The 27,694-nt window shown below is 43.1% G+C and overlaps 3 protein-coding genes across 10 annotated transcripts; 1 reads left to right on the top strand and 2 right to left on the bottom strand.

Moving 5' to 3' along the window:
* Positions 1–740: 740 nt before the first annotated feature.
* On the top strand, positions 741–9,612 carry TMEM14A (transmembrane protein 14A). 5 transcript variants are annotated; one of them, XM_065681511.1, is made up of 6 exons: positions 741–775; positions 2,589–2,674; positions 4,383–4,484; positions 8,152–8,239; positions 8,422–8,520; positions 9,073–9,612. In XM_065681511.1, exons 1-5 carry the CDS (start codon positions 756–758, stop codon positions 8,495–8,497), a joined length of 372 nt encoding a protein of 123 aa, XP_065537583.1. In that variant the 5' UTR covers positions 741–755; the 3' UTR covers positions 8,498–8,520; positions 9,073–9,612. The 5 variants fall into 5 exon arrangements, with proteins under 5 accessions (XP_065537583.1, XP_065537582.1, XP_065537585.1 ...); XM_065681510.1 differs by having other exon boundaries at positions 9,033–9,612; XM_065681513.1 differs by lacking the exon at positions 8,422–8,520.
* A 2,173-nt stretch (positions 9,613–11,785) lies between these two features.
* On the bottom strand, positions 11,786–20,640 carry LOC136015499 (glutathione S-transferase). 4 transcript variants are annotated; one of them, XM_065681505.1, is made up of 7 exons: positions 20,074–20,640; positions 16,715–16,821; positions 15,594–15,645; positions 15,229–15,361; positions 13,992–14,133; positions 13,005–13,136; positions 11,786–12,263 (listed from the first exon to the last, which is right to left on the bottom strand). In XM_065681505.1, exons 2-7 carry the CDS (start codon positions 16,799–16,801, stop codon positions 12,141–12,143), a joined length of 669 nt encoding a protein of 222 aa, XP_065537577.1. In that variant the 5' UTR covers positions 16,802–16,821; positions 20,074–20,640; the 3' UTR covers positions 11,786–12,140. The 4 variants fall into 4 exon arrangements, with proteins under 4 accessions (XP_065537577.1, XP_065537578.1, XP_065537576.1 ...); XM_065681506.1 differs by having other exon boundaries at positions 20,142–20,640; XM_065681504.1 differs by lacking the exon at positions 20,074–20,640 and adding an exon at positions 19,061–19,402.
* An 848-nt stretch (positions 20,641–21,488) lies between these two features.
* LOC136015500 (glutathione S-transferase-like) lies at positions 21,489–27,215 on the bottom strand. Its single transcript, XM_065681509.1, has 7 exons — positions 27,109–27,215; positions 25,951–26,074; positions 25,059–25,110; positions 24,172–24,304; positions 23,234–23,375; positions 22,216–22,347; positions 21,489–21,904 (listed from the first exon to the last, which is right to left on the bottom strand). The coding sequence occupies exons 2-7, from the start codon at positions 26,035–26,037 to the stop codon at positions 21,785–21,787; spliced, it is 666 nt and encodes a 221-aa protein (XP_065537581.1). The 5' UTR covers positions 26,038–26,074; positions 27,109–27,215; the 3' UTR covers positions 21,489–21,784.
* Between the last annotated feature and the right edge of the window lie 479 nt (positions 27,216–27,694).

Below are 27,694 nucleotides of genomic sequence, written 5' to 3'. Positions count from 1 at the left end.
CAGATACTGGTGAGATAAGGAGGGAAGACTCTGTTTTCCTCCGAGCAGACTTGGACAGCTTACATGGAAAAGGTTCGTATCACAGCAGTTAAATGCTAACAAAAAAAAAAAAACCAAACAAATAGCGTGTCACGAGTGGAAACTAAAGACGTTAACTCTAATGAGAATACTGATTTACTTTCCAGCAAGCTCTTTGGAGCGGAAAACTCCCACACCTATAGGCAAAGAAATCTAAATGAAACTGAAGATTTTGGAAAGGATTTTCTAACGACCCCTGAAGAAGGCAGCTATCCAAGTCACATCACACAGCATTGTGCGTCCCTCCCTGTTATGGCCATGTTTATGCCCAGCCTGTTTGCAGGAACAAGGGAAGTGTGGGGAATGTTGCATGCAGGCACCCCCAAATTCCTGCTGAAGGACCCATCCTGTACTGATCAAGAACAAGCTCACTTGAGAAGAAAACTAAAGAAATACCGCCAAGGGTGACAAAACAGGCGCAAAAATAGCTTTTAGAAGAAGAGCTTCAGCAAACAGGGCTACCAGACAAATGTTCAAATAACCATGTCAAGCAGTTTCATACACTAGCTACGTGTGTAGCATCTCAGCCTTGAGCTTTGCACCTGTTCTTTGCCCGGACAAACACCAGCACTGGGCTTACGTTTGCATGACTTCCTGCAGGCAACCCTCAAAGTTTCACAGGTGTCTCTAGGGTGGTGCAGGCAGAAGACCCCCACCAAGCCTCTGCCCTTGTCTCCATGGGATGTGCACCCTTCGGGTACAAGCAGCGCCGCAGACATAACTCTTGTTCATGCGTTCTTCCACCCCCACCATGGCAGGCTGGGTATTTTAGGTTTAAAAGGCTAAAATAAGCAACGCATCTTCCCGGTGCTGGTGAAGCCCAGGCAGACGAGCCGGGCGAGGGGACTCGCGAGGCGGAAGACACTAACCCCGGAGGTGGGCCCTGCCGCCGAGGGACCCAGGCAAACAGGGTGCGGGGCCCCCGCTCGCTGCCCTGGGCCACACGGGTCTGTCTTCCTGACCTCCCGGCTCAGCCACAAAACGCGGCTCTCCCCGCGCAGTGAGCTCCGCAAGCGGAGGCCCCGCCGCCACCATGGCGGTAGGAGCCCTCCTTCCTCCTTCACGGATAACCAGAAGCCGGAGAGGGGGCGGTGAACCTGCCGCCGTTGGCCCGGCAGCACCGCGGTGCAGGCCCCGCGACGCCTAATGGTGCCTGGCGGCCAGGGAGGCGGGGCTGGGGGAGGTCGGATGAGCGGCGCTGCGGGACGAGGTACGATGGCGGGGTGCCATGGCCGGAGGGGCTGAGCCGCGGCCAGGGGGCTGAGGGAAAGCGGGGGGCGCGGTGGGGCTCCCCTCGGCAGCCGCCCGCCTTCGGCAGCGGGTTCCGCCGCGGCGGGTGGAGAAGCGAGCGCGGAGCGGAGGCGGCGAGAGGGGTCTGCGGCGAGCGCGGGCCCGGGGCGGGAGAGGCAAGGCCTGAGGCCACCCCTGAGCGGGAGCGTTGGGCTGTGTGCCTAGGCCACGAAGGCCCTGTGGGTCAGAGGCCGGGCTCAGCCTGGCCGCTACCACTGCGGACCTTGGTTTAGGGGTGCCACGGCCCCCTTAACCCCGCTCGTCTTCCTGACGTGATTACAGCTAAGGGCGGGGTGGGGGCTCGCTGTGAGTTGCTTGTTTCAATATTAAAAGATTGATGTACAACAATGAGTGTGTGCTCTTCCCTGGCGCCCCTTTAACGCTGTGATCAAACCCGCACCCACTCGGGTAGAAAGGAGGATGCACTTCCTCAGTGCATCAGTGTTCATCCGTCTGGGTGAAGGCGGTGTCTCCCACCAGCTGGTGGGGGAGAGGCCGTAGTGCTGCTGCAGCTGCCTGGCCATTCGTGCGTTTGCGAAGCACAGCCGGAGAAGTAGAGATCAGCGTTAAAACAGGAATTGAAATGCTTTTTGGAGAACAGCAGTGTAACCTGGGACAGTGCATCAAAATCTAAAGGTGAAACAAAAGGAGCGCAGACAGAGAGAGGATGAATCTTCTGTATGTATAGCTTCCCAAAGATGGCCTGCCTGGAAACTTTGGGTAAACTCCGAAAATTCCTATTTTTACTTGATGTTGCCGGGCCTGTCACATTCCACTTGAAGTACCTGAAGTACAGCCTTGTTGATGAGGCACTGAGCTGTGCACTGACAAGACCTGTATGTATCCGTAGTGTATGCCCAGATCAGCTATGTGGCACAAGCACAACAAAACCTTGGGGTGGTGTCAAGCTTTTTGCTTGCATACATGTGTGTTTGACTGAGAAAAAGCATGCCACATACATCCCCAAAATGCCAGTCTCCCCTGCTGGAAGTACAGTGTACCTTTGTACTGAGGTGTAAGGAAGGGCAGCAGTTAGTGAAAAAATACAATAGCCAATAGACACCCTATAACCTTTTCAGTGTCTTGACACGTTAGTTAAATATGATTTAGGAGATTGTAGTGTTACTTGGAACATTAATGTTTTTTGGGTTTAGGTTTGGTCTTTTTTTTTAGCAGGAGGAAAGATTTTGTCTTCAGTTGCAATGTGTTTTGTTTTCCAGAGTTGGGACCATGGCTGTTGACTGGATTGGTTTTGCATATGCTGCATTGCTGGCTGTTGGAGGTGTTGTAGCATACACTCGTAAAGGTAAATACAGCAGGGTTTGGAAATGAAGTATTGGGGGTTCTTCCTCTGCACTTTCTTAAATAAATAAATACTGCAAGACATTAAAACTTTGCTATGATGAATACAACTGCATGTGAAATCCATCCTGCACTGTTGTAAATGAGCTGAGTCTCATGAGATTTACTTGGGTCAACATAAGCATTTAAATGGTCACTTTTTTCTGCTAATCTAGCTGATGAGTTTGTTTTCAGGCCAGAAAGGGCTGTCATGTTATCTTTGACCTTCAGCATATTTGGGGCCTTTTCATTTCCTTTAATCAGCCCTCTGTTGAGCACAGAGGATAATTTTTGATTAAAGCTTGTTTTCTGTTGGAGCATCCAGGCCCGATTCTGAGATTCCCAGGTGCACACTGTAAAGAAAACCCTTTACTTGTGCATTCTGATTTGGTGGTTAATTATCTCGTACTCTTACAGCTGTGCATTTTCACTCGAAGATAATCAGACAGGTTTTAGGTTATCACGTATTATAAAGCGCAGTTTCCATATTCCAGTAGGTTTTGCAGCCCTTTCAAGCCTTGCTCGAGCCGAGCATCCCGGCAGAGGTCGCAGTGGTACCAAGGACGGGCAGGCGGGCAGGCTGGTCCCTGTGGTCTCTCACACAGTGCAGAGATACCCCGGCAGTGCATCAGTCTTCTTCGCTGTGACCATCATTCATCCTGCCTCCTGTGATATAGTCACTGTTTTCCCCGGTTAGCGTGCACATACTTTGCCCTTAGAGACATGGCTTTATACCTGACTACCTGATTTGTACCCAGCTGCACCCACTGACCATCCCATTCACTTGTTCTGTTCGCTCTTTAATAGTTGGTCAGTCCTTGTGGCAAATCTAGATTATTTTTCTAATGGTAATAATTTGTATTTTCTTGCAAACTCTTGATTAAAAATGCTCACTATAACAGGACTGGGAGCTAAATGACATCTGGGGGTCTGGATTCTTTATTTACAAAGATTTGGGGATCAGCTTAATGCAGGTAATGCCTGCTGTGCTGATTCTACACTTTTATCGTGGTATAGAGTCAAAGGCCTATTCAGAAACCTAAGAATATTACTGAAACTCTGGATTTTATGAACCGGTTTTATAATGGCACTGAAAGAAGGTGTCAAGTTTCTTTGAAAAGACATATTTTCATCTTCATTGTGATCTATTTGTGTTTCATTTTTTAATTGTGATGTTGGTAATACCATTTCTTTGTCCAGGACTGATATCAGACTAAAAGGCCTATGAATACATGTGTGGTCCAATTTACCTTTTATATGTATATTGACACATTTGTATCATTTTTTGAGACTCCCAAGTGCTGTAAAACCTAAGTTAAAATCAACAGACAGTGTAGAGAAATTACAAAAAATGCTTCTAAAGGTACTCGTGGTAGAGAAAACGGCCAAATTGAGGTTTGTGCTTCAAAGATTATTTTTCCCAAGCTGCAAGTATTACGAGCTTCTGATCATCTTGTAATTTAGTCAACTTTGCCCCTAATGCCATGCAAGAGAATGACCCAGCTGTGGAGATATTGCTTCTCTCTTCACACTGGCTGAGCTAACTGCAGTGTTGCAAAATCAGTTCTATTTTTAAAATATTTGGATAACAATATGTAGAGAGAGAACTACAGTGCAAAGATTGAGATTAATGACGCTGCACTAAGAAATAACACTTCAATGGTTTCTTGCAGGTAGTAAAATCTCTTTAGCTGCTGGTCTCACCTTTGGTTCTGTGGCTGGTTATGGAGCTTACTGCATAACACGTGATCCGAGAAATGTGAAGATATCATTGTGTAAGTGTTTTACTGCAGTAAACAAACAAACAATGAAAATCCTATCCCCCCCCAAAAAAAAATACAACGGTTTCCTGAACTTGATGTATAATCCTGTCTTTTATCAAACTTTGAGTATTACTTCTTTTTAAGTGTTAGCTTTTAAACAGTTTGACAACCTGCAAAATTCAAGAGTTGAACTGTAGAACTATTTGCAGGGTAAGGCAGTCATTCACACAAAGCCAGCAGGTGTGTTTCCACCTGGCAGCACCTCCTTTTATTAGATGGTTACCTAACATTGCAAATATTGTGAAAGCCAGCAAAGAAAATATGGGAAAATACTAGAATAAAGTCATTGGCACTTCAGATAGGATGTAATTTGAGAAGTAGAGTAGGTGTGGTATCCAGTCTTTCCCAATGTAACTTATCTTCAGCTCCCAGTGACACAAAGAGTTTGACTTAGAGTTTTTTCTTTGTTGCTAAGAAATACAGGATACAAACTATGCAGTAATTGTCATGTTACCTAGTTTGCCATGAAACCCTCATGGAGGCAAGAAACTACAATCTCTAAGGGGGGCATCAGCTTCACACAACTGATTTGCAGTAAGAGCTGTTGGGAGCTTATCTCACTCATGATTTTAGCAAAGATGGCTTAGGTTGTAGTTTCATATGCAGAAATGCATTTAAAATACATTTAAACAAGATAATGCACAATCACCATTTGATTAATAATGCACAATTTTGTACCAGATAAGAACACAAGCGCTTTTTCTGGACTTAGTTAGAATTTATGGTATACTGTTCATGCTGGCTTTATGTTTTACACCAGCCACAGATGTAAAACTTCCACGTTCAAAAAATGTTGAATAGAATCGTTATCAAAGTGTGTTACCACCTAGTTCTTTAATAAAGGTGGCAGTGGCATACCTGATCATAGAATCACAGAATGATTTTAAGTAGCATATGTAGCATACAGTGTTGTACTTTTATGGGTTAATTAAATTACTAATTTGGGTACAGAATTTCTGGAAGAGAATACTAATTAAAACTTACTAAATGTTGCCTGTTTCCCAATTCCCTGGTTTGGAAAGGACTAATACAAACATCAGATATACTAAAATATTGACAGTGTTGTGCATTTCCTGTAGCTGTAGGCTTGTGAGGACTTCCTTTCAACTGGAGAAATGTATATTACTAATTTAATAGAAATAGCAATACAGATGAGTTCACTATATTTGCCTTACAAAGTTCTTATATGTAGAGTAAAAGGAACAAAGACTTCTTAAAGTAGTCTTAGTTTAAAATGATTATAAAGTAATTTTCTAATTGCTTAAAACCTAAACTTATGTTTATCCTTGGCTATGAATGGGTGGCCTCTTCAAGATTCACCTATGCTGAATAAAACAAAGGTGTCTGAACTATGTGTGGTAATTTCTGCCTGAAGTGAGTTAGGAAGTATTCATACAAAGTACTCTGCCAGGGCCAACCATTCAAGGTGGTTTTAATCTCTTCCAGGCGGATGTATCTCAGTCTGGGAGAGGGTGTCTTTTGGTTTTTATGTGCATAGATATCACAAATGAATAAAGAACTCAGTAGGAAGACTTCAGAGGAAGGGAGAGATTTTTGACATGTTCAAAAACATCTGCAAGTCCTAACCCTAAAAACCTTTGGTGGCTACTGTATCTGCCAGTAAGGATAATAAGGGCTTTCTGTAAAAAAGGTGTATTGCTTTTGTAGAAGATCAGAACGTGTTCTTATGCCAAACCTCCAAAAGTTCCAAAAGCAACTAGAGTACAAATGGAAGGAAGTTAAGTGCATGGAAGAAAGTGACTGCTCTGAACTTAGCAGCAGAGTAAATTGCAATGCAAAATTAAACAAGTACCCAAAGCTGTAAAAGCTTAAGGAAAAAGTAAAATCCCCCTTCAAACCGGTAAGTATCTATAGTATTTATCACTTATGCAAGTAATGTTTTAGTATAAGACCTTGATAGTAGGATTCTTGTAACTTGTCCTATATACAAAGAGTATGTAGCATACAGATACCCAGGCAAATTTTCTCAGCTGTTTTATGTATTATTCTTTCGGGCATTTTCCCACTCCTCCTGAAATTGACTGTGTGCTTTCTTGAATACTTTAATGCAATTTTATGTGTTTGAAGTAGGTGTAGAAATTCAGACTTCAGTATGCCACAGTTTGTGCTATTCAGAGTGCAAGTTGATACATCTAATTGATTGAATTTCTAATCTGAATCTGATTTACTGAATTGAATTTGGCTTGGTTTATTGAATTTCTTTGACTGATCTAAGGTGAAATAGTGCATATTAGCATTTCTGAAAATCAGGTCTAAAAATTGCATGACCTGAAAACTCACTGGAACACACGAAAAGCCAGATATTAGTAACCAGGAAGAAAGAACATTATAGAGTAAAGAGGCTTCATAGCCTGTAATTAATTGCAGATATAATCAGGGCTCTGGCAAGATGCATACTGTGGAATAGTCGACTCTTCAGGTATTCCTGAGAGGATCAAGGGAATAGGACCAGAAAATAAAAGCAATGGATAATGGAGCATAATAGATTTTTTGCAGGGTGTTTTTAATGACTACACACTCATAACTGGTAGAGTTTTGTAAGATGCTTTTGTCAGAGCTTGTTTTATAATGCTGGAGGGAGTTTAAAGCTAATTCTTGACACCTGTGAGCACAGGACTGTCCACAGAGTTTGCAGAGAATTACCCAGGTGGTTTTAACTATTCCATAACAAAAAAAGGGAAGAGATTTATGTAACTGACATTTCTTTGACTACAAGAGCCCATCTGCCCGTGAGAAGTTCTGCCTCTCTGTTCACCTCTAGGAAGCATTTCAGGTGACACTTCTTTAACAAAACTAACTGTCTTTGCAGAGTTCTATGTGTTCTCATTGGTCTCCTCTTTTATGTAGCGCTCTGAAGGCGTAGTTTCATATGAAATCCCCATGCTTGATCAGTTCATTGCTACCTCCATTTTTAGGTAAAACTGCTCCAGGGTGAAGATTCAGTTCCTTTCATGACGTTTGTTCTCTGCTGCTGGCACTGCATTTGTTGCCCTCTTGGGCTGCCAATCTCTTGTCGCAGGCAAGGATGGCTCCCTCATAGGAAATGAGTGAACTTGTGGTCATGATGAAGGAGATGCTTATAGCCATATTCTGTACCTAAAACAAATGGAAATCCTTCTAATCTAGTTTTTAAGGCTCAGCAAATGAAGAGCTAGCATTCTAAAACCAAAACAGATAAAGTTGGATGCTCTAGCTCTTTGAATAGTTAGAAATCAGCTGCAATGATCTAGGGTGATGGGATTTATAAGGCACTATTCCTGTAATTTAGCATACATGTTACTGTTCTGAGGAAGGTTCTTCCCATTTATTTGTATCCCCATGAATAGAGGGAAGTAGAATTCATTGTCTGACAAAATTAGTATCTATGAAATAGGATTTAGCACTCCGCTCCATGTGGAAACCTTATTTGTAGCTGAAAGAAATCATAGCAGTGTATTTTGGAAAAGCAAGAATGTTTTTATAGACCCTATCTCTAATCTGATGTTTTATTAAATTACAGTTCATAGTAAAACAGCAGTGACCTTTGATAACTCTCCATGTTCCTGAATGGTGCAATGGGAGAACTGAGAACATAAATATGTTGAATTGTCTTTTACAGTTTCATCTTTTCTTTTGACCATTATAATGGGAATGAGGTTCAAGAGGTCCAAGAAATTAATGCCAGCCGGACTAGTAGCATGCCTGAGGTAAACGTATATTAAGAATCTTAATGTAAAAAATCCACTGATTTTCAAGTAGTTGCCATGTGACATATGATTCAGACCAGTATCAGTGGAAGTTATTATTGTCCAGCAACTGTATGATTTAAGCGAAATTAGTTTGAAGGTCACAGTCCTGTTTCCAGTGAACAGCTTTTTCATCTCACTAGGCGGATACATCTGACATGGACTGACTTTCTCAGCACAGAAAGGAGAGATCTGCAGTTAAATATTAATGCATATTGATAAGGCTCTTGGAAGAACCTGAGGTAAGCCTCAGTGTTTTGAAAAACGTACGCATAAAATTAGTAATTGGATTTCATCCAACACAGTCATCTTAGTAAAGACAAGCACTTTTGACTTTTTTTCCAGTCTGTAACTCAAAACATATTTCAACTATAAGTCAGAATCTTCACCTTCTGAAGGTGTAATAACTGTTCCTTTGTTGTTACTACATTTAATATAGCACCATTAACAGTTTTACTTACATACAGGGAGGAAAAAATCAGATGCAAATTGTCAAGATACAAAACTTAAGAATCAGGACTTAAACTGGAAAATTTCCATTTTGGATTGCTTTTCAAGCCTGGGTGGACTGTGTGTTTCCACAGACACCAAGGCTGTATATTTAGATCTTTTAAAAGATTGCTTACTAGAGGCTCTAGTGTCAGGTATGTATGAATGTGCTGTTATTCGGTGATGACTTTCATACACAACTGTATTTATGGGGTTTATTATTCTGAGGTTTTTAGGGGGGTTGATTTTTTTGCTTTTCTTGCAGCCTTCTGATGATTTTGAGGCTTGTTTTGATGCTGCTCTAGGGGAATTTGGTAGCATCAGAACTGAAGTACAACTGCCACACCCACTGAACAAGCAAGCTCTTCATACTTGAAAGACAAGTTTGAACACAAGTCTTACCTACATTGCATTTACCTTTTCTGTAAAAGGTCTGTACCTGTTATTTGATTATTGACATTTGCTGATATTTTGCAAGCTTTTTATTAAACTAAAACTGGCTTGTTTATAATATATTTTGATCTACTTCTGTTTAAGCACTCTGTTAACTCAAGGGATCTTTCTCTGTTTTATCTCTTGTAGGGGTGCTGAGCACCCCAAGAAATTGAGTTAGTCTTGCTCTGAGAGAAGGATATATATAAATACATGTTTTGCTAAAAAGACTTATTGTATTGAACCATAATTTTCTAGCTTCTGAGATTAAGTAATCAATTCTAATCGCAGCTCAGGCCTGTGCTATGTTGCACTAGAAAACCCACCTTCCTTTCAAACACTGTTTCTTACCCCACTGTTTCTAAATGTAAAAACTATCATCAGTATTCAAATAAAATGCAAAATGCTTGAAACTTCTTAGTTTTTTATGCAGACTAGTGAACCATTTTGTCAGCGAAAGAGTCTGGTGATTGTCAGGGTCTGATTGGAGAAAAACGCCAGTGCCGGACCCTGTTTCTGTTTGTGATCCCACTAGTGAAATTAAGACACAAACGAGGTCAAGTACAGTAATTGGACTGTTTGTTTATTACAAGTTACAAAAAGACAGTTACTATAAAAAAGGGAAATTATTGTAATAAAGGGGATAGCAATAGGACAGATCGGAAAAAAGGTAGAAAATGAAGCAAGGATTCGGGGTGCAGAGAGAGAGAGTCACCACCATGGATCCAGCAGTGTCCCAGGCATCTGTTGTCATCGTTATCAGTGTTGGGAGTTCTTCAGTGTGCATAGTCACTATCAGAGCAGAGTGTCCCCCAAGAGTCCGTCGGAGGTGGGTGTCCTCATGGAGGTGTCCTTCTGGAGTCCCCTTGAAGGTACCCTGTGGAGTGTGTCTTGTGGAGTTGCCCTCATGGCCACGTCTCATGGGTGGTGTCCCGCAGGGTCCCTAGTAGTCATTGGCAGAGAGTGTCCTCACAGAGGTGTCCTTCTGAAGTTGTCCTCATGGCAATGGCTCCCTGGTGATGTACCTTGATGATTACTTTTCCCCACTTTATAATGAGTTGGGGGGAGTACCTCTATTCTTCATGTCATTTACTACATGTTCCTGGTGGACCAGTTTCCCTGGTCTTGCAGCCAGCTGTTCAATTGCACGTGTGTCTGCACACACACGTCTGCAGCAATTCTCAGGATATTGGGTAGCAATTCCTCACACCAGTCCTTGAGGTAATGGACAGTGGAGTCCCAGTTCAGCTCCTCACTCCCTTCTCCCAGGTAATGGATGGAAGAGTCTTATAACACCCCCCACCCATCTCTGAGACAGTGGTCCGTGGAGTCCCATTTTAATACCTCAGACCAATATTTGAGACAATGGACAGTGGAGTCTGATTTCAGATCAGTCTCTCACAGTGATCTGCTTTATACTCAGTATGGTTTAAAACATAGCATGCTGTAAATTTCCACTTGCATGAACCACAGCTGAGGAAGAGTCATCATTACGCACAAACAGGATCTAAACTCACTCCCAGTACTCTTCTAACACATTTGCTGTTTGTGGTCTTACACGGTGAAGCCGTCCCCATACACAGTGGAGACTATTTAGACATAAACTCTTCAGGGATTGAAGTTGCTTTGGCTTGCATAGAAAATAATTAAATATTCACTGGGTCTCAAAGCTTAGCTAAGACTGACTTCTGATGCACAGGAATGTGTAGCCAGTTTATTAGGAGACTAAATATGGGTGAGTGCACTGTTGAAAACAGAGACATTTTGCTTCTTTTAATTTCTTTCATGCACAGCTTGCTTAAAAAGACTGTTATATATCAGATCTTAATGCTGCACAAATCCACCAGCAGAATACCAACTTACTGTTACAGGCAGGAGCTCAGTTGGTGACAAGGGAGCAGCTCAGATGTCTAAGTAAATCCAAGCCCAACTGTAATCCAGAAGCTTTTGCTGAAATCCCTGAGTAGCTCAAACAAGTAGCCTTTTCAGCAAGTCCCTATGGGACTGAGGACACACGAAATACAAAGGTGATATCCCATGCCGGTCTCTGTTGATGGTTCAGCAATCACAGTGCTTTTCTGGAATTTGAGTACTATGGTGGGCATGGCAAACTACTACTTCCAGCTACCTAGAATGTGATCAGTTCAACTCCTGTGAAGAAAAACAACTAACCTCAAGGATGAAGAACAGTTTGTGGTACTGTTTGTAAATGAAACAGTGATGGTTCCTGTGAAATCAGGATCACGCATCTGAAGCAGTAGTGAATGTTTTAAGCACTGAGGAACTAAAACTCCTTTACTGAAAAGGCAAGCAGCCAGTGCAGTTCTCTTTACAGCTACCTGGGAAGTGTCTGGAGAAGTTAAAACCTTGCCAAAAAACCCATCAAGTGGCATCTCCTCGCTGTGACCATCCAGCCAAGCAGCAAAAAAACCCAGCAACAGAACAGGTGCTTCCAATGGATGAAAACCACATCAGGATAATTAAACACAAGTACTCTGATATTTCAGTGAACAAAGCACTTCCAAGAGATTATGTGGGGATTAAACAAGTTCCTTAGCTTTGCCCATAAACTTACAAAGTCATGAGTTTACTTTTATTATTATTTTTTATTTATTTGGTGAAAGGCAGGGGGAGGGGAGTCTTTCTGCAGTAGTCTGGAACCTATAGCTGAAACATTTTACCCTTCCAGGCAGGAACTGTCATCAAAGAAAGACAAAGTATCAGCTTATTTTTTTTCATGCACCTGCTCCACAAAACACTATTTTCCAGACTCAACAGATATAAATTTGACTTTTTCTGCAGCTTAAAACTGTATTTTGTTTCCGTGATTATGACATCACTGGCTATATGATTCAAACTACAGAATGCATCTATGCAATTTACACTTAAGGCACACATCTGGTAATCTACTACAGTTATGTTATCTTAAGCAGCCACATGGTTAGATGCTATATATCTTCTTCACCATGGCAACAGTCTTCTCATCTATTGGTGGCTTCCTCTGGCTGCCAGGCTGTAAGAATTTTTTGATTGTTGGAATGTTGCTTGTTCTTCCTTTAAAAGCCTGTAAAAAGCAGCAGTAAAGCCAATGAGAAGAAGGAAATTGTAATTCCATCCCTGATAGCTTAAACATCAGGCAACTTGGATTTTTACTTCTCAGACACGGTTATTAAACACAAAAGATAGTAGGCCTTACAGCCAGCTCAGCACTCAGCATTTTCCATTGGGAAAAATGAAAAAGGGCAGAAATACAACATACTAGTCACCTTCGAAAATGCAGGTGTGAGTATTCTGATCTGCAATGCTGGTGCTACAAAGTTTACCTTAGTTTCCCAAATGGGGATGTGAAAAAAACAATATTCAAGAGTTAAGATTCATTCACAGTGCAAAGCACCACGAAACACAAATTATAAGAAACTTAACAGCTCTTGCATGTAATTTCTTGAGAATATAATTTTGCTAGCAAAAAGGACAGGAACTGCAGACACAACAGGCTGCAGACTTCCCCTCCTGATGCTCATTGCTGTGTTTGAAGGCATGGAAGGAGCAGTTACAAGACCAAACTGGTAGCATTAGTAAGTGAATTCCTGCCAGCTGAGAACAGCTCAGGAAAGCCAAGCTGGAGAAAGGAGAGCCCACAGGAGGCAACACAGTGCCTGTGCTCAGATTATTGTTGTCAAGAGAAAGAGACAGATAACTACCAGTAACATGGTACAATGGTTCAAAAGATTTAAACATCAGTTAGCTTTTAAAACTGGACAGTGAAATTTGTCATACTGCATATTGAGACACGATGATTACTAACCTGCAGCAGAGGGAATGCAGACAGTATATCAGGCTTCAATTCTTCTACCATTAAAATGGCTTCCAGCAGATGGATGTCTGCCCAGCTTAATTTGTTGCCAACGAGATAATCCTGGCCATGGTCTTTTAAGGCCTTCAAAATACAAACGAGTTTAAAAAGCCTATAGGAGGTAACAATTTTATCTAGATATTCATCACAGATGGATTTCTACAAAAACACAGGAGAGCAAATCCGTGCAAGAATCTATTACCTTAGAAAGTGATGGATACTCTCACGACAAAAAGTTAAATCAGAACTCATGTTTCAGTGTGTGTGGACCTGTTATTCACTCTAACCTACTGCGGCAGGCAGCTGTAACAAATCCAGTACCAGAAGAAGACTTAATTCATCCAAAAGAAACAGGACGAAAGTAACCGGAAGAGGTAGTCAGGAGAGTTTACCTGTAGGATACTTCCAGTTTATTTTTTTTTTAATTCAAGTGAATTCCCAAGCGTTTGAGCAAATCTGAGTTTGCCGATTATAGTTTGAAACAGGTCAGGAATGAAAGAACACAGCTTTTCCACCCTTGGCCCTGCATGGAAGGATTCCTTCACGGCAAACTACTGATGCAAGAACCACAGCCTGCTGCAGCTACCAACTGCTGTAACAAACAAGTTGTGGTGAACACTGCAGGAGCAAGAGAAGGAAACATGTCTGTGCCTGTGCTACTATAATGCTACCCTTAAACAACTACCAAATGCGTGCTAAACCTCAAGTCTGTAATTTTGGAAGCCAGTTCTTTCTCCAGTCCCAATTTTCCCTACTAAAATCTGCCACTTTTACTGCTTACACCTCCATGCTGAACACTGGCTCCATCATACAGTTCCAGAGCTACACTGTCACTTTGCCATCTGAAATGGAGGTGTGCAGCGACAGGGGAATGGAGTGGCGGGGAAACCTGTTCCCCACTTTACTGCCTTTGTGGACTACTGGTGTTTTAGCACTTACCTTTTCATAAACAGGAAAGTATCTGCTTGTAGCTCGTTCAATGATTAAAGCAAGATTCTTTCCTTTTGTGTCGGCTGGTTGAAAAGGGAGATACATGATCATTTCCATCAGGTCTTTTGTTCCCTCCACATACATGTCAATCCTGAAACAAATATTTTTATTTCATGTTTCTCATTTTACCATTTTGTTTTTATTATTTCCCTGAAAGACGGTGCTGAAGTCATCACCAAGTAGAATGCTTGTTAGCGAATGTAACAGAGGACACTTGTTTGCTTTCTTGTTCTTCCACTTTGACTCCAGGTCCATTTGTTTTTCAAAGCACAGGCTCACAGTTTGTGCAACAAGCAAGGTATAGGTAAGAGTTCGCGACTGATGTATTTTAAGTGGAGTTCACATTGTTCTTTGTTGACAACCTGTTCATCTATGGCATGTGACAAAAGACCACGTATATAAGCCACACTAGAGAAAAAGATAAAAACCAGTTCTGAGGTCTAATCATGGAAGGATCCAGTTACCAATTGCCAGTTCAGACATGTCAGTCCATAATAATCCCCAGAGTCTCTGGTGTTGCACCTCCACTGTCGCAGAAGTAGCCCTTTACAGGAAGTGGCAGTCAGTTAGGTTAAGGACTTAACTGAACTCTTTCATTACTTTTGTTTGTTTTACAAAATAAGGACTTTTGCTTTTGCATTAGCCCTTTAATTATGATAATGGAAAATACCCACAGCTTACATAGCAAAGTAATACTAGGAAAATACTGGTCTAACTTTCAGTAGCTTAAGCCTCTGAACATGTCCCTTTTAAGATCAGATTGAAGGATTCTTTACATTTTGAAAAAAGGAAACCGGAACCCGTAAAGACACTTCATTTTTTGCAGGCAGCTGTGCGTTTGTTCTCCTGTTTTCTCAGCTGAAGAGGAAAAAACCCCAAACCAACTACCGTAACTAGCCTTTATTATTGTATAAAGGTCTTGCAGTTGCCCAGGAACTTAATGCACTTCTGGTCTCTGCAAAATCAAATGAGCCTGAGGGCAACCATGACATTCTCACCGTGTTGACAATTAACAATAATTTTCCAGTCACAAAGTCCATTCTCCCAATCCCTGTGTCTGAGGAGACAAAGCATGAGCAGATGTACAGGCACCTTTACATGCAGATATTACAAAGCAGTATTATTCTCAGAACTATTACAAACTATGGCACAGTATTAGCAAGGTTAGTATGCACTGTTACTGTACCAGGCTCTCTCCTTCAGGTCTTTTCCATAGAGGTTGTACTTCCCTGCTATGTAGCTGCTAATGGCTCTTGTCTGCACCATCTTCATCCCATCGATCTCCACCATGGGCACTTGCTGAAATAGCAGGTATCCATCTTAGGAAGACAAGGAAGCAAACTATTCACTGCTATGCTGAATCTGAGAGAGACCCAGTAATACACCAAGACAGCTCCAATTCTGAGGCACGAACGCATCCGCAAGCAAGCAGGTCTCTCATCTCTTCTTTTTACAGGTTACATTGTACTGGAGAATTTACACAAATATCACCTGTTACACCTCTGTTATATTGGTGTGAATTTATGCTTAGGGTACCATTTACAGACTCACCACTGCATAGTTTTTCTAAGTCTTCCTTCTTTTCTATGAATTGTTCCTCAAACTGAAAAGCAATGATAAAAAAACAACACTGTGTCACAAAAAACATGGAAAAGTGGAAGGACGTCTGGAAGTTAAACTACATCTCTCCACAATATTCCCCATACTTGTCATGACTGTGTTCACCCCTATTTCTATTCTTCGTCTCTCTTCCAGCAAATAATCCAGGACGATAAGTGTCCCCAACCCCACAGCAATGTACAGTGGTTTACACTTCACAAAAGCTCTCTGGTTATGAAGGCCAGTCTACTTGCCTGCACAAACAATTAATAGAGACCAAATCATTCACTTAAAAGCAGCTGATATAACATGAAAGATTAGTAATTTTTCAATAAGTTATGCCTGTTACACACCATTTATGTCCCTCTTTACCCCTGCTGGCATATTTATTTTCTTTTTACTGAGAAGGACTTTTTAATGAGGGCAAGATCTTTGTTTCCTCAGCACTTGTGCTCTGCAGCTTCTCTGTCAGCAACGTTCACAAGTGAGCGCCATTAAAACCCCTTTTATTTCCAACAGAGAATCAAGAGTTTCTGAGAAAACAGTTTTAAAGCAGCATTTTCAAACAAAAACTGAATGTAGAAATTAGGACTCCTTAGGATGGTTTTCACCTGACCCGAATCTGCCTTCAGGGCAGCTCTGCTGATGTATCTGACTTGGCTCCTAACCCAAAGAATGACAAGCACTTTAGAGAGAATGTTGTAAAGGTTTTCATGTGGTAGGCATGGTCTTTCAGTGGAGAATAATCATGAGACACAGGGAAGTAATGAGCATTCAAAAAAAGAGATACACAGTTGTGGTGTGTAGCAACAGTTTAAGATCTCAGCTTAAAGTACATTTCAAACACTACACTTAACAGTTCTCTTTGTATATTAGAACTCTTTTACTGTGCGACTAATTGCTCATGAAATACAGTAAATACAACATAAGAGAGCGTATCACCGACTGTAAGCATTCTGCATAACAATATGTGATGTGTATATCTCTTGAGCACAGATGTAATTGGGAAGCCTTTCCAAAGGGTATGTTTAAATCACAGATTAATCTGATCACTTTATAAAAAAGGTACACACCTCAACCCCAGCTGCTGCTAACAGCCATCGGATTGACTCCATCCTCCCCCTTGCGTTGGAATAGTGCAGCTTGGGCTTCCCTGCCATGATCTCGGACTTCTTTTTTCCTGACAAATTCAAGAGGAAGATCTTATACAGAAGGAAGTATTTTTTAAAATTACCATATTAAATGTTCCACTCCAAACTACTCAATACAGCTGGATGAAAGTGAGGGTAAAAGGGCAATCAAGGCCTATATACTTGATGCAACCAAGTTTCCTGTGGGTTAGTGGAAAAAAAGAGAAAGTACACATACCAGAACATGCAACAATTCAAAAGAGAATGAGAGAATATAATAAGCACCTAAATTCGTATGTATATGTTTAAATCATATAGGTATCTTTAAAAATACTAACATAGCTGCAAGAGCTCTACAGCCAAAGCAGAAGTGCAAGGTAAGACTGAATAAACACATTTTTGCCTTGTAGTGATTCAGTCTCTTCGGTAGGTGTTTGGTTTTGTGGCAGCACTCACATCATATGTGCTGTGTCACATGAATTGCTTCACCAACCCAGAGGCACCAGCGTTACTTTCCCCTTTCTCATGATGACAGTTCAGAGTTCTGTGCTCCTGTGCCCGTACAAATATGAGCTTATAACAGCAACGTATATTCCAGAATGTATTTCACCAGGCCTACTGACTTCCGTATGTAGCTAGTTCTGTTCTGACCACTGGCCAAATCACAATATATGCATTATAGATAATGCCCACTAACTTAAGACGCAGTCCAATTTTATGATCAACAGTTAAACTGTCACATGGATTTATATCCTATTTGCCCTAAAAACGTACCTTTCAAATCAAAAAATCAAATCCAAACAAACTGGTCAATGCCCACAGCAGCAGGGAGCTGAAGTCAGCACACCAGATCATGGCACTGGGATGAAACACTTTGCTCCTTCCAATTCCACTAACCAGTGCAGTCACATGCCATAGTATGACCTCAGCAGCTGATGTGAGCTTGCCCGGTGCTGGAAACAAAGCTAGCGCTGTACTCTTATCACTAATGGATCCCAGAAGAATGAAGCAGGTGTAACAGAAGACAGTGTGGCAGTGATTCATCACTAAGCAAAGGTTGCACCTGTGTACAGGCAGGCTTATTTATTCTTGGACAGACTTAGATAAGTTTGTAATTTAGCCACAAAGTGGAAACTTTGGCCATGATTCCAATCCATGAAGAGGACCAAACAGGACAAGAGTGAAAGGGGAGACCACATCCATGGCCTTCTCCACTTAAGTCGTTTGTGTAGGGCTGTATCTTCAATAGGCCCTATAGCAAACAGCCATTGTTCTACTCAGGGCGTGACTCACAGAAGAAACCTGGTGCCCCCATCCAAAACAATGGGTCTGCAAAACCACTGCCCTGCTGCCACCTAGCCCTGGCAATGCCTATATCCCAGACACCTCAGTCTCTCTTGCAACAAAGTTCCCCTGACACATAAGGACGTGCTCAATAATAAAGACTTGATTATGTCTTGATGGTATTGACTTGGCATCTAGTCTACAGCTGCTGGATGCCCACGCAGATTCCTGTATGCCTGAAGAGCAACAGGGTGCATAAATAAGGCATTCAGAGAACTGCCTCATCACAACTACCTTTACCGGGCCCCACATCCAGAAGACCATGACCTCCACTTCATTTCTAGTTCCCGTGCGTGTGAGTTACATTATACCCAGTGAAAGAGCTCTCAATCTTCCATGCTTCAAGAAAACCTTCGCTCCCTGGTGCTCAGGAAGTAGATGATGGCCTCAACTCCGCTCCACCTGAGAGAACTGCACCGGGGCACTCACAGACTGGACTCACAGACTCTAACCTTCAGTTCATGGGATCAAGGCTGGAAACAACCTACAGTTACAGACTAGCGTAAGCAGAAAGAGCAAACTTCCCTGGCCTCTCCCCAAAGCACAGTTAGAGCTGATAAAAGTCAGCCCAGCCAGAGCCCTGTGCTGGCCCATGTCCCCTCAGTGCTCCACTACAATCACCTGTGGAAGCCAAAGAGCAGAGCAAGGGTCAGTGGGAAAAAGTCCAGGTATCAACATAACCTGCACTTGTTCATCACAGTTCCTTGTGGGGATTGGCCAGGGCTTGAGGCTTTTCGTGCTGGCAAGGAAAAGTTTACCTTTTTCTGGAACTGCACTGCTTCAGGACTGACCTTGGGGCTTAGACTGAATACTTACACACCGTTCGTTGCAAAGTACTTCGGCCTCTCTGCTCCTGCTCTGCAACAACTACCTCTTTGTAGAGCAGTGAGTCGTGAAAGAGTGGTAAAGTTGGCAAATTGCCTTTCTTGAATAGCAATAACTGACCTGAAAACAAATCACAAACTTTCTCGATGTTCCAGTGCATCAGATCTTCCTTGGACCTCCACCAGGCAGATGCCAGTGACAGCTACTGCTGCAATCTCAGTTTTTAAAAAAATCACCCTGTTTTGTCCAAAACGATTCAGGCAGCAGCCCCCCAGTAAGGGACAAGTGAATCTAACAGCAATCCCATAATTGCTGCAAGACCTGAAACTTGCTTCCTAATTGGATGCAGACCCCCAAGCAGTTCTCTGCTTTGCCCCTCACACACCACTCGCACAGCGCTGCTCAAGCGCAAGAGCCTCACAGCACAGGCCCCGTGCTGCATCGGGCCCAGCTCCGGCTCCAGACCATCCTCAGGCTAACTTCTCACCAGCATGCGGTTTCTACGGGGCCTCCGGCCAAGTGCCGATTCACGAAGCGTTCCTTGCTCCACCAGAGCTAGGACGAGCGTTTGAACGAGTGAAAGGCAAATTACCTCCACATTTTAAACCCCCTGACTCCAACAGCAGCTCCTCCGCGAGTTTCCTGCTGAACCCACCCACGGAGCGCCCCCGTGCACGCCCTCGCTGCCCGGCCCGGGTCCTCTCCCGGGCACGGTCGGAACTACAAACCGCTCTGACACGAGCCTCGCCTTTCGCCCTCCCGGCAAAGGGCACCGGCTGCCCGCCCTCCGCCCCGGACGGGGGCCTGCAGAGAGCTGGCAGCCAAGCCCACTGCAGCCCAGCCCAGCCCAGCCCAGCCCAGCCCAGCCCGACACTCCGGGCGCAGCCGGCCAAGCACCGCGCAACCCGCCGCTGTGCCGTGCTGCTGCCGGCGGGCCGCCATTCCACCCGGGGAGCCCCCGCCGCCACAGGCCGCGCGTCGCAGCACGGCTCACACCCTCGCCCGAGTAGGGACCGGGACCGGGACCGGGACCGGGACCGGGACCGGGACCGGGACCCCCCCACCCCCCTCGGCCCTGCGGAGCTCCCAAACTCCGCAGCTCCCCCCACCTCGGCCGTCCCCGCCACCCGTACCCTGCGCACGGAGCGCACCGCCGGCGGAGCGCAGATCCGCAAGGCCCACCCTCTCCTCTCCTCCTCACCGCTCCTCCCCTCCGCGGCGGCGCCGGCCGCCCGGCCTGCTGCTCGCCCTCGCCCTCGGCGTATGATCCGCACGGGGGTACCGGGTCCTGGCTTTCCGCCGGTAAACCGCGTCCCTGAGCCCTGCGAGCGTGGCTGGGGGAAGAAGAGTTGCCGCGGCCTTGTCCTGAAGTCTTGCGAAGCCGCTCTTCGCAGCGGGCCGCGTTCGAGGTCGGCGGCATGCCACGGCTGCGCCCCAGAGCGACACGGCCGCCGGGGCAGAAGGAAGGCTGCGGGGCCCCGAGGCGGCAGTGGGGTTCCTGGCGGCGGCGGGGCCGGGGGAGAGGCCTAGGCCGCAGTCCCTGTGTGAGGACAGCCGCCTGTCCGTGTGCTGGGGGCCCTGGCTCTGCGAGGCCGAAGGCTGGGTCTGCACGCAGGCTCCCAAACGCTTGGCTGTGCAGGGGAGCTTGCACAGCGGAGAGCCGGCAGCCACGGCCGGGCTTCTCAGCTCGAGCGTCTGACCGCGCTCTGCAGCCGGCGGCGCTGCGTGAGGTGGAAGGGCCCTTGCACAACTCCGGTCAGTGCTCTGCTGCAGGAGAACGCGGGGGTTTTCTTTCCTCATGGTGAAAACTGGTTCCAGGCAGTGCATTTCTGATAAAGAAACTGCCTGGGCTGGCAAGAGTTTTAGTGTCCCGAGTTTGCCCAGCATAAAACTGCCAGAGTGCTGGCTGGGTTTAAGGCACTGGCTGTTGCATTTACAAACTTGGTTGATTTGGTGTTTAAATAATATACATATTTATATTATTGTTCGTAATATTATGAACTATTCTCTCAGTAGCAGAGCTTGATTTAAGTAATTACAATGTACATTTTGCATTTAACTGAGTTGAATATAGTCACATAAGTGAACATGAAATCCTGTGTTTCAAGGTCTTAACTAGCCTCTGACACCATTTGACTCTTCCTCCCTGAAACAATAAATTTTACAGTTGACAATTAGTGACAAGTGTTCATTCCACAGTCAAGTCTGCAAAGTGCTTTTGGCTGCTACAATAGACCTTTTGTTAAAGGAAATACTGGTGAACCTGCAGTACATGAGTTTAAATGTCTACTGACAGAATAGAGATGCAGTATGACCTCTGGTCCCAGCATACTCTGAGTTAAGTTCAGAGGAAAGCTGAATTCAAACCTGTCATCCCCATCAAACCAGAACCTGCAGATTTCTTCCAGCATTTCTCAGAACAAATGTATCACCCACTGTTAGGGCCAAGCTGTTTTCGTTTTCCAGCAGCTCTTGGGAATGCCAGAAAGACAAAACCAGATAGCTCTTAGGCATATAAGTAGCAGCAAGAAGTCATTGAACAAACTGATTTTGTGTGTCAATTGTAAGACTTTATTTCAGTATTTTCTCAAGTAATTTAAGACATCCTGTGTTGTCCAGTGTACACCCACACACACACCCACACCCAGTGCAGTGAGCTGTTTCATTTGCTGGTCTGCTTGTGTAAATATAATTTGGAAGTATTTGCAGGGGCTCAAAACAGTCCCGTAGTTAAGGAAAGAGATATCAAAAAAACAGTTCACCATTTTCATTATTTTCACCATTAATTTTATCAGCAAACACAAAGACTACAAAGTAAGAGTTTCTGTGGATTAAGGTTGCCACTCAGTGGAAAATTTTCATCACTCTTGCTCTGTCTTTCTCTTGCAGTGGTGGTTTCCTCTGGCTGCCAGGCTGCAGGAATTTCTTTATTGTGGGGATATTGCTTATTCTTGCTTTAAAACTCTGCAAAACGAAACAAAAACAGCACTATGTTTAAGAACAATGGTAGCTGTCAGGTATTAAGATGTTATCGATTCCATAAAAGTAACATTATGGGTTCATCCTGCAGAAGAATCTGTATGCTTTGTCCTATTATTCATTTGTGGCTATAGTGACAGAAGGCAGCAATAACCACCAGTATTTGAGGCCAGGTAAAAGTTAGGATACTTGATTTTTTCTGTCACTTCTCCACTCACCCACCCACTCTCCCATATTTCTCAGCCAGTTTAAATCAGTGGTGCTGCCTTGTCTGTTAAAACTGTCCACTCAGTTACCTGCAAGAGAGGAAACTTGGCAAGGAAATCAGGCTTGCACTCTTCTGCCATTAAAAGGCATTCAAGTAACTGCACATCTGCCCTGCTAAGCTGATTGCCCACAAGAAAGTCCTGTCCATGGTCTTTCAAAACCTAAAACCAGAGAACCAGAAGTGATTATTTTTTTCCCTTTCTGTGACTTACTGTATCTTCAAAGCAAGGTCATACACTGCATGGAGTTATCCTTGAAAGAAGGAAATGATGTAGAAAAAGAAGGAAGTGTTAATTTGAATCTGTAGTTCAAATGAACAACTTGACCACACTGTCATCCTAGGCATAATTTCTCAGCCCTTGCTCTTCCGCATTTCTTTCTGCCAGGTCAGTTGTACCCCTGTTGCCTTCACTTCTGTAGCTCCTGTAGTCAGCACTACTGTGTTGAAGGCTTTATGGGATATAACCATATAACCATCACTGCAAATGCGTGTGCAAGATTTACAAGACGCTTAAGTTCAGCCCAGGGCATAGAGTATCTTGGACTCTTTCAAATTATGGGCAGATGCCTTCTCACCTGTTTCCTGTTGAATTTGAGGAATTTGGGAGATCTGTCTGTGTAACCTGTGCCTCAGGATCTTGACACCCAGCTAATCCATCCTCCCTTTTGTTACAGAAGGAGTTGTAATGCTTTTACACAGCATGAATGGTAGAGGGGGTTCTGCATTAGGAGGAAACTTTATGTAGAAGCTGATGCTATAGTGTCTTTTGTCTGAAATAACACACAGACTGCAACATGGACATCTGGGGAGCTCAGTGTGTCCTGGCTTTTTGCAGCTTTGCATCTCTCTCCTAGATTTGTAGTACCTGCTGTCCCCTGTGTAGCATCCTATCTCCATCCTCATCCCAGTCCCACCAAAACCACAGCATTTATATGTTAGTGGTAATTTTTCTTCTCTGTTTTCCTCAGTAAAAATTGTTTGTGTAGGTCCAGTATAGAGCTTCAGGAAAACAATATTAATTAAGCTACTGCATCTTTGCCACATACCTTCTCGAAGACTGGGAAGTATCTGTTTGTGGCCTTGTCCACAAGATTAGCAAAATGTTGTTGCTTTTTATCCTCTGGTTGGAAAGCGTGCATCATCAGTAACTCATTCAAATCTATTATTGCTTCCACATACATATCAATTCTGAAAAGAATAGATCCATTTGGTCAAGTCAGACACAGTAGGTTGAAACAGCACAATAGCTACTGCCATAACCCCACTGAGATGTTGAGAACTCTTTGCCTCTTCTATCCAGTATGCCTAGCTTGGAGCAGTTCTCCCTGAGATGCAGTAGCTTCTGGACAGGAGAGCATGGGTGAAAGAAAAGTGCAAAGTGCCTACAAAAAGCTAGAAGACTGTACCCCTTCAATTTTTGACTAGGAGTGATACTTCTCTGTATTAAGGTTGCATTAAGGATGGTGTCATCCAAATGTGTTAAAATCCGTACAAATCCTAACAAATATCTTAACGTGTTTACCAATGCTAATTAAGCATTTAAAAATAATTCAGATCAAGCCATGTGGCCTAGAAGCCCTGTCATTTAATAATCAATTAGTAATTCTAACTCTAATTCCTGGTTATTAGACAAGGCTTTTTTTTCCTTCGAAGACATTTCCCTGAATTTGATGTGGTGAAAATACCTGCTGCTGCCAACTGTGGGAGAAAATGAAAAGCTGCCTTATAAGACGGTCTGTGCTCCTGACTGCTTTCTTCTGTTAGCTCTATGCTCTTCATGAACTCCCTGGCACTGTGTTGCCTAGCTAATCTAGCTGGTTATTACTGTTGTAATACAACTGTACCTGCAGTCACAGTTAAAACATGCTACATGAGAAGATGCTGTATCACCCTGAATCTAACTATGAGCTGGGATATCTTGTGTTAACACAGAGCAGTAGTATGAACTGTAGCCTAACAGGAAAATATGGTACTGTTACTGTACAGGGCTCTCTCCTTCAGGTCCTTCCCACAGAGGTTGTACTTTGCTGCTATGTAGTTGCCTATGGCTCTTGACTGCACCATCTTCATTCCATCAATCTCCACCATTGGCACTTGCTGAAACAGCAGGGATCCATCTAGCGAAAAGGGGACAAGACAAGGAGACATTCAATATTTGAATGAGAACCATTAGTGTGTGTTTGGCAAAGGAATTGTCGTGAAAGAAAGACTTGGACAACTCAATATGAGTTGCCAGCAAGCTTTGTTTATTGGGCTTCTACCTTCGGTTAATATAACAGTGAATATGCAAATACTAGGCACTTGATTGGTTCTGGCACAAATAAGGCATTGTGTAAGCTCTATATTTTTGCAGCTACACCATGCACCCCCACACCATCCTCCTTCTCATGCACTTATCACTTAGTGGCCTTGGCTGTGATTGGTCATAGTATGTTGCTGTTTGCCGGTGTCCTTCATTTCCTCATTATCTGGCGTGAGAGGTTTGCACCATGTTCTACACAGATGTCTTGTTTCAGCTCGTTGATGGGAACGTGACCTTTTGGCCTTTTTCGACAAGCCAATCCTCCACAAGGAATCACATGTATAATTTTTTATTTAGAATCATAGAATCATTTAGGTTGGAAAAGAGCCTTAAGATCATTAAGTCCAACCGTTAACTCAGTACTACCAAGTCCACCACTAAACTTACGAGAGATCAAAAACCTGTTCACCATTTTCATTATTTTCACCATTAATTTCATCAGCAAACAAAGAGTATGAAATAAGAGTTTCTGTGGGTTAAGGTTGCTGCTCAGTGGACATAAGACTTCTTAGGTGCTCTATTACCTGTATGTAGTATTACCTAATTATTAAAAACTGAAGGAAACTTACCCTTCTGTAACTTCGTCAGATCATCCTTTGTTTCCAGAAAACATTCTTCAAACTGCAGGAAATAAAGAAAAAATGTTGTGTTATCACTGCATATTTTAGCTTCTGCTCTGCATAAGACAAAAAGCTGTGTTTTGGGGAATTTTATTTTTTTTAATAAATCAGATTTGGAAGTGATATCTTTAAAAATTTATTTTGCCATTGTCACATCCTCTCCTCTTCCCTCTCAGATGTGATTCATAGTTCTGTGCAGGTAACGTTTTGGCTAAAGCTGAGATGACTGAAAGGCACAAAACCCTGTCTACTGAGCAAACGGTGACTGTTCCACTTCTGATGTCAGTACTGGGAGAAAGGAGGGTAGGTAAATTCACACTGAAGCAGCACAACTGTGGTTCCTTTGCCACCAGCTGGCAAAAGGAGAGGCAAAGAGAAGAGATCGAGTGTCCTATGTAGCTTTCTGGCATATTGCCCATTACTGTGACAAAAACTCACAGCTCTTAAAACACGCAGATCCCCCACACTACCACGGTTATTCCATGGAACATTTTTTTTGCTATTTTGGACATTGGGATTTAACTGAAGGTCTTCAGAATGGAAAGTGCTCAACCCCTGTGATCAAAAGATAAGAGACCAGGTTCTGCTGCTGTCGTTTTGGGTTTTTGCTTTCATTAGCTACTGGGGAGAGGCATTTATGGTGCTACCAGTATGCCTGGCACATGGTGCTTGGAACTGAAATGGGAACTTGCCCGCCTGTTTAGGGTAAGCTAGTCATTGTTGGCTTGGTCAGCAAAACACTAAATGCAGAGCTTGAAAGTGCTGGTCAGTCACATTTCTTATAAGGAACAGTGAAAATACATATTTGTCAGATGCTGTTATTATAAAAAACAGGACAAACCTCAACCCCAGCTGCTGCTAGTAGCCACCGTATTGATTCCATTCGGCCTCGTCCATTGAAGTAGTGCAGCTTGGGCTTCCCAGACATGCTTCCACTGATTTCCTACTCTCTGGAATAAAGTAAGCTTTGCAAAACAAAGATTTAGAATGCAGGTTTTGAGTCTCTAACAAGTTCTCAAGCATTGTTCAAAGTTGTCATGGTTGAAACCAATGATTTATCGTCCAGGACGCTCATCACATTAGTAGAGGAGGTAAAAGACTATATTGAAGGACTGCATTGTATTATTTAGACTTAGAATGTCTTTTATATGTGCAAGTTAGTTAAGCAAAACTGTACTGGGAACAATTGTCCCATGTCAGAACAAGCAAATCAAAACCCATTTGCATCCCAAACTGGTATGCTCTGACCAAAAAAACAGGGCATGTGAGATACACTGCTCTCTTTATTTTGGCATTATCTCTGGATAGATTACTGTTTAATCAGATACACCAAATAAACTCACCTATTCCTGTGCTTTCTTCAGCAGTCATTATGCTCTATCATAAGGTAACAGGCCTTCCTGTTACCCCCCCGTAAGCATTCAGTTTCATTTACAACACTCCCCACTACTCCCATTTCTTTAGGCAAGCATCTGAAGACATAGAATTTAATTTTGTCTAAGGTAATAATAGATTTCCCTTTACCACAGGCAGAGCCAACATGCAATACCTGCTTGGACAGTTCCAACGGCTGGAATTTAAAGCAACAACAGTTTGTAGACAGGCTGTCATGCCCCCAGTCAGAATCAGTGCGTGCATATCAGCAGCGTACATGTAGACAGTGCTTAGTTTGTACTAGCTTCACAGTTATTAGCATCATGTCAACAATAAAACCAAAGCATTAACAGCAGCAAAAAGAAAATAGCTAAAACCCCACCATATTCCCCTTGTGAAAAACATATTTTCTCTGAAATAGGAAGAAGGTGAGAGCAAACACTCCACACTTGAGATCTAGATTTCTTTATCTTAAATCTGTACGCCTAGGAAGCAGTTGATCAATAATTTAACATAACCACTCACGTAACCATATTAGTAAAATACAGACAAGTAATCAGTAAAACCCATTCACTGACTTAGTTCCAATTACACTAATTGCTTACTCCCGTGCAAAAAAGCTTACCTTGTACACAGTATAACTCGCTCTAAGCTCTCAGCAGCTTTGCCTTGAGATTATATAGTTCTGTAGCCCCTCCTACAAAGGGAATTGTAGTCTTTGGGAGACTCCTATTTCTTAAGCAAATAAAAATTATGTCTGTGTAGTCACTTCTCACCTATAGAAAATAAATTCCTGACTCATGCTGACAACATACAAATGTGAAATTCGTGAGAGTCATGGTTATTTGGAAATTCTGTGCCAGCAGAAAACTGTTGCTTCCTATTTTCATTATTTGGCAACCTGCTACTTAAAATAACCAGAACAGCTGAAAAGCTCCCATGATTTAAAAAAATACTGTGATAGCAATAAACAATTTATTTTAATATTTTATGGTTTGGGGGTTTTTTTGCTTTTAATAGTTTGCCATTTTGCGTAAGTCACATCAACTAATTCAGCTTGAATCCTACATAAGGTTCCTCCCTTAGTGAAGCAGGATATTCCTTCAGGATACTTTTCTTCTGTATTTCATTCCTGGACACAGAAGTGTTTTTTCCTGTTCCTCTCAAAATGTCTCCATAGATCTGACTAGGTGAAAATGCACACCAGAGAC

Source organism: Lathamus discolor, chromosome 5 (genome assembly GCF_037157495.1).
Source record: "Lathamus discolor isolate bLatDis1 chromosome 5, bLatDis1.hap1, whole genome shotgun sequence".
In the NCBI taxonomy this organism is placed as follows: domain Eukaryota; kingdom Metazoa; phylum Chordata; class Aves; order Psittaciformes; family Psittacidae; genus Lathamus; species Lathamus discolor.
The sequence above is the reverse complement of the archived record's forward strand: the minus strand, read 5'-3'. Positions and strand labels throughout refer to the sequence as shown.